This window comes from Epinephelus moara, chromosome 22 (genome assembly GCF_006386435.1).
Source record: "Epinephelus moara isolate mb chromosome 22, YSFRI_EMoa_1.0, whole genome shotgun sequence".
Lineage (NCBI taxonomy): Eukaryota > Metazoa > Chordata > Actinopteri > Perciformes > Serranidae > Epinephelus > Epinephelus moara.
In genome coordinates, this window is record NC_065527.1 from 18,205,658 (window position 1) to 18,218,241 (window position 12,584).

The 12,584-nt window shown below is 43.6% G+C and overlaps 1 protein-coding gene across 3 annotated transcripts in view; it reads right to left on the reverse strand.

Moving 5' to 3' along the window:
* The window catches only part of pag1 (phosphoprotein membrane anchor with glycosphingolipid microdomains 1), a 63,309-nt gene that overhangs the window by 14,179 nt on the left and 36,546 nt on the right, over positions 1-12,584 (reverse strand). The window contains exons 2-4 of one of the 3 annotated variants that reach the window (XM_050034276.1): positions 6,872-6,902; positions 5,236-5,467; positions 3,659-3,716 (exon numbers count right to left, since the gene is read on the reverse strand). In XM_050034276.1, coding sequence (XP_049890233.1) covers positions 3,659-3,716; positions 5,236-5,423 — 246 coding nt within the window. In that variant the 5' untranslated portion in view covers positions 5,424-5,467; positions 6,872-6,902. Of the gene's footprint in view, positions 1-3,658; positions 3,717-5,235; positions 5,468-6,871; positions 6,908-12,584 lie in introns of all 3 variants that reach the window. The other 2 variants (XM_050034275.1, XM_050034274.1) reach the window with 2 other exon arrangements.

Genomic DNA, 12,584 nt, shown 5'->3' on the forward strand with positions numbered 1-12,584 from the left:
GTTTCTTAGTAGGACACAGAAACTGAGACACTCACACAGAAATCTGTTTCCCTATTTTACCTTTTCTTCGCCTGCATGAAAGTCAAAACTACAAAACAACAACCCTGCAGCTGGGAGGGATCTACTCATGCTCAAGGACACTTCAGCGGGGCAGATTTTTTTTACAGTGAGTCTTTAAACTGTGTCTTCCAGCTGAAGCCTATTTACCACATCACATGGCGGAGTCAGCAGCCGAATCAGCCCTGTGATTAAACTGATAAGGCACCTACCGCATTGAGGCATGATTCAACACCATGCACTTTACCCACTTGCGGCCTTATTTCCGAAAGACACAGATACCACCGAGTCACTCACTTCTAGAAAACTGTGATGATATATTAACCGCTGCAAGTCAAGATTCTCTTTGTTAAAGGTTGTTGTTTTCCTTCTGTGTGAGCAGGAGTGTATCAGAAGCTCCACAACCCCACCTAGTGGTCAACTACTCTCACAACTAGTGGGGTGCATGATGTAATCTTTTAACTATTTTATGACCCAAATAACTCTTATGTAATTCTTTTGTCGTTTTATTATCTTGATCAAGGTGGGAGATAGGTAGAAGATGAAGATGTCCTTGTCTCAGTGTCATTTAAGTTCCATCTTCTCTCATTTTATTCCTCATCTAAATCCTGATCAGAGTCCTGACAGTGGATCAGTTTATAAACTAGGATCATTTTAAATTTCGCAAACTTTTTGGAAATCTAAAAACATGAATTGTGGTGTTTTCATGACACTAAATCCTGCCTGAATAGAAGACATACTACGCACAGGATAAATTTCACCAACAAGGGAGGCAAGAAGGAGACTTCCTCCGCTGTGTTCGGAAGCAGGAAAGACAGTCAGACTGATTGCGGGGTGAGCAAGAAGAGACAGTCTACTCATCCGCAAAGACAAAGACCCCCATTTAACCTATCAGTCTATGACAAGGTCCGTCATTTAAATGGGCCCCTCCTGAAACAACCTGACCACCCAGCAATTGCAGGTTAGAGTGAAGATATCCATCAAACGTAAAAAGGCTCTGAGGACTGTGTATGTGCACATGGGCACACGTGGAGTGACACACACACACACACACAAAAAAGCCCCAGAGGGAGTGAGACGATAGGAGAGTAAGTGGATGTCACTTAGTCTGTGAAAGCCAGGCATTTGTCACACTTAAATGTTGCTCGGTTACTGAAGCATCACTTCTATGGGAGTTGGTAATAACTATCTTTGACATGGTGTTCAAGAGGACGTGGTGTCATTATGAGTTGTACTAACATGGAGAGGGCAAAAGTCAACTCTGTAAGGAGTGAATACTCTGTTTGTTTTTTTTAAGACTTGTGCCATTTGTCTTATTGTTTCATCGAATTTAATTTCCTTCATTCTCTCGATTGACTTTAAAGGGATAGTTCAGATTTTTTTATGTGAGGTTGTTAGAGGTACCTATCCATTATCAGTGTATTACCTACAGTAGATGGTGGTAACCACACCCCAAGCTGTGGATGTGGAGAGGAGCAAAATGTAATTTAGCAACCTACAAACAAACCATATCACCTTAAGTTCACGCTTAGAGGATACGCTTTACCCTGCTGTCAGACAGGAAACTAAAGCTGTTATCTATGCTCTCCTCAAAGCCACCAAACTCCAGTGACATAAATAGTAATTTTCCCCTGCAAAACATAGGAGTTGCTGGCCTGCTGCTGCCTCGATTGGTTAGTTAGTTTGTGGCAAATCTGAACTAAGTTCAAATATCTCTGGGTCTTGTTCAAGAGTGAGGGTAGAATGGAGCGTGAGATGTGGCCGTTTGGTGCAGCTTCTGCAGTGATGCAGGTGCTGCGCTGGTCCTTCGTGGTGAAGAGGGAGCTGAGCCACAAGGCGAAGCTTTTGATCGACTGGTCCATCTACGTCCCAACCCTCACCTATGGTCATGAGCTTTGGGTAGTGACAGAAAGAATGAGATCGCAGATACAAGCGGCTGAAATAAGTTTCCTCCGTGGGGTGGCTGGGCTCAACCTTAGAGATAGGGTGAGGAGCTCGGACATCCAGAGGGAGCTCGGGGTAGAGCCGTTGCTCCAAAGGGGTCAGATGAGGTAGTTCGGACATCTGATCAGGATGCCTCCTGGGCGCCTCCTGCTAGAGGTGTTTCAGGCACATCCAACTGGTAGGAGGCCCCGGGGCAGACCCAGAACACGCCGGAGGGATTGCATATCTCATATGGGCTGGGAACACCTTGGGGTCCCCCAGGAGGAGCTGGAAAGTGTTGCTGGGGAGAGGGATGTCTGGGGTGCTTTGCTCAGCCTGCTGCCCCTGCAACCCGGCCTCGGATAAGCGAATGAAAATGGATGGATGGATGGAACTAACCATTTAAAACACAAGTCACACAGTACCACAAACAAACTACAGATTGTGGCAGTTGTAGACCAGCAGCTCCCATGTTCTGAGAGGTAAAATTACTGTTTTTGTCAATGGGGTCTGGCTTTGAAGAGAGCATAGATAAGTTTAAATTTCAGTTCGGTTCCCTGTCGGAAAGGGCTGTCTGACGGCAGGTAAAACTAGGAAAATATTATACAGTACACAGCTGTACTTTGCTTAGCTTCTGTGGTAGTCCTCCTGCCTGCTTCTCCAAACTGGGTATATGCCGACCGCCATCTACAGTAGATAATACACTGAATAAGGATAAGTACCTCATACAACCCCACTTAAAATATCTGAACAATCCCTTTCAGAAAGAGAAACACGCTCTACAACATCATAAGACATGATATGCGAATCAGTGGAATTTCCTCCATGTGCTCTCTCAGCAGGAGTAACCACTTCTCTCACACACAACTGGAGGCTGTCAGTCAGCTGTGTGTAGGCAGGTTTTGTTATTGTATGTTTCTGTGTCAGTGTGATGGAAGTGGGTTGGAAGGCAAATGTCAGAGGGTGTGTGTGTAGGGTGTGTGTGTTATTCAGGCATGCAGCCAATGTGGAAGCTGAATCCACAGCCTCATTTACCCGAGGTTACACTGCCTGATTACAGACATGTCACTCACACACACTGGGACCAAGGAGGACTGTGTGTGCACATGTATGTGTGCTAGTTTCCATCTGAAACACAATGAGAGTGCTTCTGTTTGACAGAGAGAATGAATCTGAGTAAATACTTTTCCAGCGATTAGATTTAATTACTGATCTTTCAATGCTTGAGTTTCCGAGAATCCCGAGATAGTGAACCCTGACTTGATCTATCTTTAAAAACACCCTTAGTTGCACATGATCGTTTGCATATCTGAGAGACTGCAAGAGCAATATGCATGTAAATGTTCACATACATGTAATTACTAATCTGCCTGACGCACTGTGGCGAGCTGATTCAAAACACACAGCTGTTCTCCTCCGCGTTTCACATCACGTAGATAACACAAGACAGGAAACTTAAAGCCTCAATTATGGTTTTGAAAATTAATTCTCAGGGACAGCTTTTTCATCAAGGGCGCCCTCTGAGATGCTTAATGTCTCTTCAAAAGTGCCTTTGATTTCCCTTAAAGGAACAGTTTGTGTAGCTCGGCTAAAAAGAGAATAAGCATATTTATCATCATGTTGAACATTTTCTTTAACATGTGCTTTCTTTGTGTGTACGATTGAAAGAATAACTCACTCCATTCATGAGGTTCTCATGGTCTCCTGCTGGATGTCCATTAACTGCCTTCTTCTGCCTAGAAAGAGAGATGAGAAGTCTTTATTCAGTCTGAAAAAAAATGTAATTTGTTTAAAAGTTGGATATCTCAGGCTTGTCTCCTGATTCCTGCCTTCTTCCTGTTGCTTTCTGTAGGCCATACGGGCCCTCAGGGACACTGAAGCTCCACTCCTGTTCACCTGCTTGGGTGTACAGGACTCATAATTCTTTCTGCTGTTGGGGGGGTGTTTATAAAAGCTATTACAATACTACAATTTGCACATGCTAGCCTCATTTGACAGCTCATACACTCATTTATAATTGTGATGTTAAAGCCATAAAACCCCTGAGGACATGCGTTACTGTTAGTCAGCAGAACTGATCCTCATTGTTGAGACGCCCATAATTACTGAAGCTAAGAATACCCTCTCAGGTACACAACACAAAGATACACGGTAGCCATTTTCCAGCACGAGTATGTACAAACATCTGGCAGTAGGTTCAACCAGGCAGCCTTTCCTGACACCTTATCTTACTATAAGTCAGTCCTTGACTGTGTACGTTTTCTTTTTCTGTACAGGAGAGCAAATATGGTTTGAAAGATATTTGTATGTTTACCATATGAAAAGCTTAAAAAGAGACACATGGAGACATATTTATATTGTTGGGGTTTGTCAAGCAGTGTGTACAATTTACTGCCATCTAGTGGTGAGATTGCAGATTGCAACCACCTGAAACTTCTCCCATGTGCCAAGCATGAACTCCTAGTTAGGATTCCTTCAGTATTCATTGTCCAGGAGGTTTTTACTGGCAGCCGAATTATCCACAGAGGTCTCCTCCTCTCCAAAACAAACAGACCAGGTGATTTAAGTAGGTAAAAACACTGAATAGAGCTGTTTCACTTTAAAAATCACCATTTTTCCAAAGCTGTTCAGCTTGTTGCAGAGAGTCTGCTAAGTACGGTGGCCGCACGAAAACACAAATGGCCTTATCTAGAGCCAGTGTTTGGTTTGTCCACTTTGGCCTACTGTAGGAACATGGCGGTGAAACATGGCGATCTCCACAAACAAGGTGAAGCTTCCTATGCAGATATAAACGGCTCATTCTAAGGTAATGAAAACACGACAATACTAATTTTCAGGTGATTTTACACTGAAGAAAACATACTTATTATATTATATTCCATTTCTGCCAAGATATAGAACAATGCCAGTAGAATTTTTAAAAATGTGTGATTCATTTTTTGTTTTTAAAACCTAAGCAAAGCTATTTTTAATGGTACAAGTATGACTAATTCAATAATTACAGGAAGCTTGTTTGAATAAGAATGTAGGCAAGGCATATAAAGGTAATTGCTTTAGTCTGAGCCTTTACAGTCACTGTTTAATACACAGATTGTTCATTTTGTTTACACTGTTTTATTGTTTATACTTATTGTATTATGTGTGATAACTGGCAAAAAATAATAATACAAAAAAACAAAACAACTAAATCTTCCTAGAACAACAACAACAATAGGTCAGTGCCGTTCATGTACGTGTGTGTGAGATGGTGCTCACCCCTGGCAGCTAGCACACAGCAGCAGCAGCACAGAGACCAGCAGCAGGGCGGCGAGGATGCTGAGGGTGACGACCAGGACCAGCTGCCCGCTGCCCAGCCACGACGCCACCCCTGTAGCAGCTGCCGCACCCGACCCGACGATGCCCGCCTCCGGCCCCCACCACACTCCACTCAGCACCGGAGCCATGACGCATCACACTGAGGGGGGAGAGGACATCGGACAGGTACCGGCTGGGGAAACACAGGGAAAATAAAAGCAGACACATGAAAAACCCACAAAAAATAAATAATTCATCAGCTTGCCATCATGAGAAATGATAACAACACAGAGTGGCACACGCAGCATTATATTACCTTACGTGAGATTAAACATGCAGGGGAAGAATCTGTGTGTTTTCACTTTTTCAGCACATCCTAAACGATAAGTGTTGTTTGAGGATAACTGTAATTTACTGAAGGATACACTCCGCTGAAGCATGCAAGCTGTGTTTTATTTGCTGAGCAAACAAACTGGATAGACTTGATTTTTGATGCATCTGCTTTACTGCAGGAAACCTCATTAATCATCCACTGATTCTATTAATAAACATCAATGAGTAACCACATGAAAATGTTAGGCTGATCATTGCCAGTAAAAACAACCTCTGGTATTTCGATCAGTCACTCCTTCACACACTGATAAAGAACACATTGTTTAATAATCAAGTCACATCTATTAACCAGTAACTCAACTGTACACTATGACCACGCACGGCCAGTAGGTGGCAGCACAGAGCGGCGCCAGACTGCAGTGCAGAGTGATCTGCCTCAGTCTGCTGCAGTGGCCCTCACACCAGAGCCTCCAACAACTGGTGTCTGGGCTCTGCGCACAGCATAAGCAACCTCATCACGTCTCCGTCTCACATCCAAAGTTGGGTCTCACTGAGCTGATGGAACCCCTGATGTTATCATGGGTGATTTATGGAGCTGCATGGTGCTGTGGGTGACTCACAGCGAGGGGAGGCGGCGGCAGGGATGAGCCTGAGTCTCAAAAAACTCCTCTAACAAATAAATGTGGTGTGGATGTGTGCGTGCATGTAGGGACATCTGGCACTGCAGTGTATGACAGAGATGCAGGGCGGATTATATGGAGCAGGAGTGATAGCATGAGAAGGTGACATGCAGGGATGACTGACAGGGAAAAACAGTGAGCATCTATCTATGTGCCCTCTTTTGCATGGCCTTCTCCTTTCAATCAGCCGACGAGACAGCTACGGCAGACCTGGCAAGGATCAGGAAACAGTGACAAGAATATGACAATCTATCTTCTGGCACATGTCTGGAGCGGTGTGTGTATGTGTACAGAATATGTGTATTTAATGCCGGCGGTGAAAAACTCCATTGTGTCTGTCTGCTCGCCTATGCTAATGTGACCAGGGAGTGTGGGAGTTGGGGAAGCTTCGAGCAGTGAGGAAGTTTTGTGGCGAAATCAGACAGGAGCTGCAGAAGCCAATTTTAACTTCTTCAAAAGGACACTGAGGAATTCCTGTTTTTGTTGAAACACCGGTGTGTGTGCCCCCCTCTCTGAATGAAAAATACACCCGGCTCATGTTGCTATCTGTGCGAGTGCCTGCTGAGAGCCGAACACAACCTTACCTTGACACCTTGGATGATTAGTCAGGTCGGCCTCGTGTGGAAGAGAGCAGATAAAAAAAAGAGAAGGGGGGATTACTGCTTGGTGGAAGCTGAATATTATCCTTGGAGAGTGGCGTTGGTGTGTGTGTATGTGTATGTGTGTGTGTGCATGAACGTAGGCTGGGCAAGTGTGTGAGTGTGTGGGAGAGCAGCGAGGGACTTGTGAGTATGTTTTTTAATACTCATATCAAATACATATTGGACAACAGGCTGCCTGCAACCTTTCAGACTCACATACTTTCTGTGCACACACATACACACCCACCTTCAGCCATGTATCTTCAATACTCTCTCACACACGCCGAAAATGTCCACTTTATTGACCAGTCTGCCCATGTAACAGAGAGGATAATAACCAGGTGACATCATCGCTGAATCGTATCATATAACACATGATACCGACTGTATCCTCCCCAATGTGTAACATCACGTACACACACTTTGCCCTCCCTCAGCTGCTGTGTTTCAGTCTACAAACTTCCCTGTTACACTGGGGCTGTACATTCAGATGAACACACATTCTTACTCTAACAGATTTTGACCTTGATGTCCACATTTTGCTCCAAATGACTTCAAATCAGAGTCCACATGCGGCCAAAACGCCGCCAGGTCTTCCACCCTTAACACGAAGAACCCCTGATATAATCCCTTATCTGGTCTCGTCTGAGAGGCTCGTGTCCAGGTGTCACTATCTGCCATTTGTGTGCCAGCTCGTGTGTCTCCGCTGGCACTTAAACCAGAATAATTACCGGCTGCCACAGCACTGTGTCTCCATGGCAACATTCCCTTCTTCCCATCAGCGCTATTTATGGTGGTAGAGAGAAAAAAAAGTCCACAGAAATGTTTTGAATGCAACTCATACTGAGGTCGGTGTGTGTGTAGGTATGTTATTAGTTTCGGTGTACATTGTTTTCACCTGAACTTTTGTTGAACTGGACGGTAATGATGATGATGATGAAGTCAGAGTTCAGGGTCAGCTAATGAACTACAATCTTCTCAGTAGGGCTGTACTGAGTAGTTTGAAGCTTCATTCATAAAGTTGAAAATCAAATTCTAAATCAACATTCAAATGCACAGCTTTTTTTTGCATGTCAATTCATCCAGTGAAAACCTGGTATTCCTGCACCATTTCAAACACAGACTGGGCTACAGATCGAGTTAGATTCCAGTAGTAGCTGCGTAGGATTGTTTCTGACCTGTGTGATCCAAGCATTCGTAATTACTCCAGAGTGTTTTTAAGTCCAAAAGTCAAAATTTACTGAAAAAAAGATAGATGTAATCATATCCAAAATACAAAAACTAATGCTATGCTCAATTTGGTGCAGCCCTAATTTTTAAAAAGAAATCTCGACTTGTTGCTACAAAAGATGTCAACTGCATCCCACGACTTTGTTCGGTTGATGGTGTTGCTCAGTTGTTATGGAGATGCTTTAGTTATCACATGACCTAACTATGGAAATATGCACACGTGATGACCATGAGACAATCTTCAGGACTGAAAAATGAAGCCAACATGGAAGTGCCAAAAACTGCAGTTTATTGAACATCCAAAACTAAGTTAGTCCCCACAGGCATCCATGTTTAAATTGCCCAACTTACAGCAGAAATAAACATGTTCACAGCCTGGTGCAAAAAACAGTTTGACCCGTTCATGACAACTGTGCGGGGGGTGAATTTTTAGATTACTCACCCACTTACTTTTAATTCATTTATGAGTCAACTCCACCCCACTCCACAGCTCTAACCTCTCATCCAAATATGGTCATCTGGCTCCAAAAAACCAAGATGGTAACAGCCAAAATGGCAAACTCGAGATTCAAAACAGGAGTCCACAAACCAAAGGGTGACGTCACAGTAGCTACGTCCATTATTCTATACAGTCTATAGTGATTACAGGTGGTTGTATGTGAGGGGGATGTCATAACCTCTGTCTCTGTTCAAATATAGTTGCTGGTTTTGGATGCAGAAAATCTCCATGACAACTGAGCATCCACCGACTGAGGAAGGCCACAAGATGTTTCCTTTCCTTGAGAAACAACAAGCTGGACTTCTTTGTCAAGATGTTGCTTCCGAGGTCAAGAATGATCCTTCTTTCTGTGCCACCCTGTCCAGATGTTGTTGATGTTGAGATTTCTAAACTACAAGTTAAATAATGTGGTTCTTCTTTCATTAAATCTCAATGGGCTCATGAAATGACCTTGATGTGCTGAAGCTGAAAGGATTATTTTTTAATGATTCATCTAGGGATGCTCCAATCCAGCTCTTTCTCCACTCTCCCAATAGCGAGTTACAGGTACCAGTGTACCAATGCTCTCTTTTCCCTGATTCAAGAACTCTACATGACACTGCAATGTACCCACTGGGATCATTCTTGAATGATAAACCTTACTTTGACATGATTAAAACTCAACTTATCGTTCAGCTCTGACTCCACAATATCTTAATTCCACTGGTATGAGGAACCTGTTAAGTACAAACACAGATGAAGCTCTGGATGACATTGCTGACATATTGCCTGCTGAGTATAAAATATGCGTAGAGTAAACCATCCATTCTGTGCTCTGAGGAAACACTTCATTCCTAAATTCCTGATAAACACGGCACATAAAAGCCCCGAGTATCTTTTTCACTGTGGAAAACTCCTCACAGGCCACCACCATGTGATACACCGCACTGAGCCAAGGACTACAACTGTACTCTTTTATGCTGTCATTCTCTTTCTCCCGGCGCTTTCAGGCTTTGATGAAAGAAAACAGGAGCCTTGGAAGAGAGACAATCTGTGTGGCTGTCTTCTGTTTCATGCCATAGAAAATAACTGACTGGAAAAGCCATTTGAAAAGGAATGTGTTTTGGGAATTAAAGGCAGAAATCCAAATTTTACCCTCATCCAGCTGTGCACACACATTCAAACACACACACAGACCAGAGAGTAACCACGAGCCCCATCAAGGCATAACCCTCCATGCAAGAAACTAGAGCCAAGGAGCCAAGGAATCAAATCTGAGCCCTGCAGCTCTACAGGCAGAAACCCTACCTGACATTGCAATGAAGCGTACCAGCCAGCGTGTGTGTGTGTGTGTGTGTGTGTGTGTATGAGTTTCATCTGTGGGACAAGCTGTTGGACAGCGGCAAAAGACAGAGGGAAGAAAGAGAGAATTAACATCCACAGGCACAGAACAGTGCTTCAGTTTCTGTGGATGCCTGTGTGGCTGTGTGACACCTCCCCCTGCAGGGTCCTCTGGGTGCACGCAGACAGGGAAGGTTTACAGCTGGATGGCTGCTGAGAAATGAGCCTCAGGAAGCTTCTCAGAGGAGAGCCGGAGGCATTTCCACAATAATAAATAATCCAGTTTTTAGGAGAGAAACTTTCTTTGAGCAGCCGTGCTGGTGTGGAGCTCTGCAGGAAGCTCTAAGTCACATTAAAAAATTCTAAAATGAGTTCAGAGAGAAGAAAGTGATGACTGGAGTTTATTTCACACAATGAGGATTTTTGCTTTGTTTGCAGAGACTCCTTTTTGTGCACCGCTTTGGAAAATGAGCCAGGATTTATTGTTGCTGAAGTATTGCATGCAGAGGCACTAATGTTCTGTGATCTTTCTGGACAGCAGAAATATGATTACTTGCATAAACACCAGGCATATTTAGTGGTGTACAAGTGATACCACTAACACTACACTAGTTCTGCAAAGTCTAAGCACAACTGTAAGACATAATGTGCATTAACAACAACACAGAATCCTGCAATCTCTGTGCTGTTGTACTAGGGCTGCAAGCGGCCAAGTGCAATATCCAAATCGCAGGAGCAAAAATTATTTTTGATAAAGGTAAAATGTGTCACAACATTGCAGCATATGGTGCTACAGAGATGCGCCTGTCTACAAATCACAATCCAGATCTAAGAGAACATGCTTGTTTGGTAAAGTTTTTTTTATTGAAAATGAAATGCAAAAAATGTCAGCCTTCGCTAAAATCATATCACAATATCTGTGAAAATTTATTTACTTATTTATTTAATTTTTTACATGTTTTGCAGCCCTACTGTGTAACAAATTCGGCATAAAAATATCCAATTTAAACAGAAAAAAAATAATATTAAAAATAAAAATAAAAATAAAGATACAAAAACACAATAAACATGGATGCACCACATGATAAACGCACCACTGACCATCTTGTGTCCTGACCGGAGGGCCATTTGGAAGGTGGGGGTGGGAGAACTGGGGGAGGGGAAAGAAGGATAGGGGACTGCTGCCAAGAGAGAGGAGGGAACGGAAGATAAAGAGAGAAGGAGGGAGGAGTCGTTAAGATGAAGGGAAGCTAATGCAACCAAAAGAAACAGATTCTAATAATGAAGAAAGTGAGAGATGAGAAATGAAAAGAGATGAAAAAGAAAGAAAGAAGTCGTAAAGGAAAGAAAGCAGAACACACACGTAGGCCCACATAGGCATGGAGACACACTACACGTTGACACACACACACACACACACCCATCCCCAGGGAGGGGTTGATGAAATACAGCTCCCCACAGGCTGCAGTGCAAGAGGGACCCTGCCCTGACTGAGACAATGCAATTACACACAGACACATGTGGAGGCACGGCCATATCTGTTGGATTTAATGCACCATTAGAAATAAAGAAACCTACAAGTGTCAGCTCGTAAGTGAGGAGTGTGTGTGTGAAGCTGCAGGGCTGTATATCTCATTTACTAATCACTGTCCATGGCTGCCTGTGTGTGTGTATGTGTCTGCAAGCTTGTATGAGCATGAAAACAGGTGCCTCTTATCAAGGGACATAATTTGTGTTGCCGTGGCAACGCTGCCCATCCTTAGGGTTAATGGTTTTAGCATGAGAAATTGATCTATCCTCCCTAAATGGGGAAATTGAAACTGCATAATTTAGACCCCCAATTTTCTCCCCTCCCTTTTCTTCCCTCGTCTCCCTCTCGTATTACAGATATGTGTGTCATATCTTCATCTGTACACACGACTGCGCTGCTCTCCTCTTGTGAGATACAGTAGCCATATCTGCTAGCAGCTGCATTTATATCGATCTCCCACCGGGGACATATAATAAAATATGAAGCATCTACCCCCCCAGCAGATAAACGCTTCCCTCGCCAAAGTTTTTCATGGTTCAAAGAGATTCAAAAAGATACAACAGCCATGCAGCTGAGCATCGTATTTTTCACTGTGCAAGAACATTTACTCATTTTCTTCCCCCCTTTTCTTTGTATGCATATTGTACCATAATGAAAACATTCTGTAAGAGAGTTGAACTATATCCTCCAGCCGGTGTACTTGTTTACTTTATGTTAAGTCCCTCACGACCACATTTTACAGGACGCAGGGTGGTCTCGTGGTTAACCAGAGAAATCTGGTTACAAAAATTCCACTTGGTCTTCTCTCCTGCTGAATCCCTCCCAGCTGCACGGCCACAGAAACAGCAACATGTGTCTTATGTCTTCACCAGTAATGACAAAGTCCCCTTCTCCCTAAGCATTTCTGTGCCCTGTCCTGACCTCGCGTTCCCACTACAGTCCACAGAGGCTCTGTATGTGCAGGGTTTGTGAGAGCACGCGTGTGTGTGTGTGTGCCTGTAAAATCTGCCTCTAGTTAATGTCACACAGCCCCATGGGAAAGAAACATTTCCTGTCTTCCTCTCCCGGATTTCGAG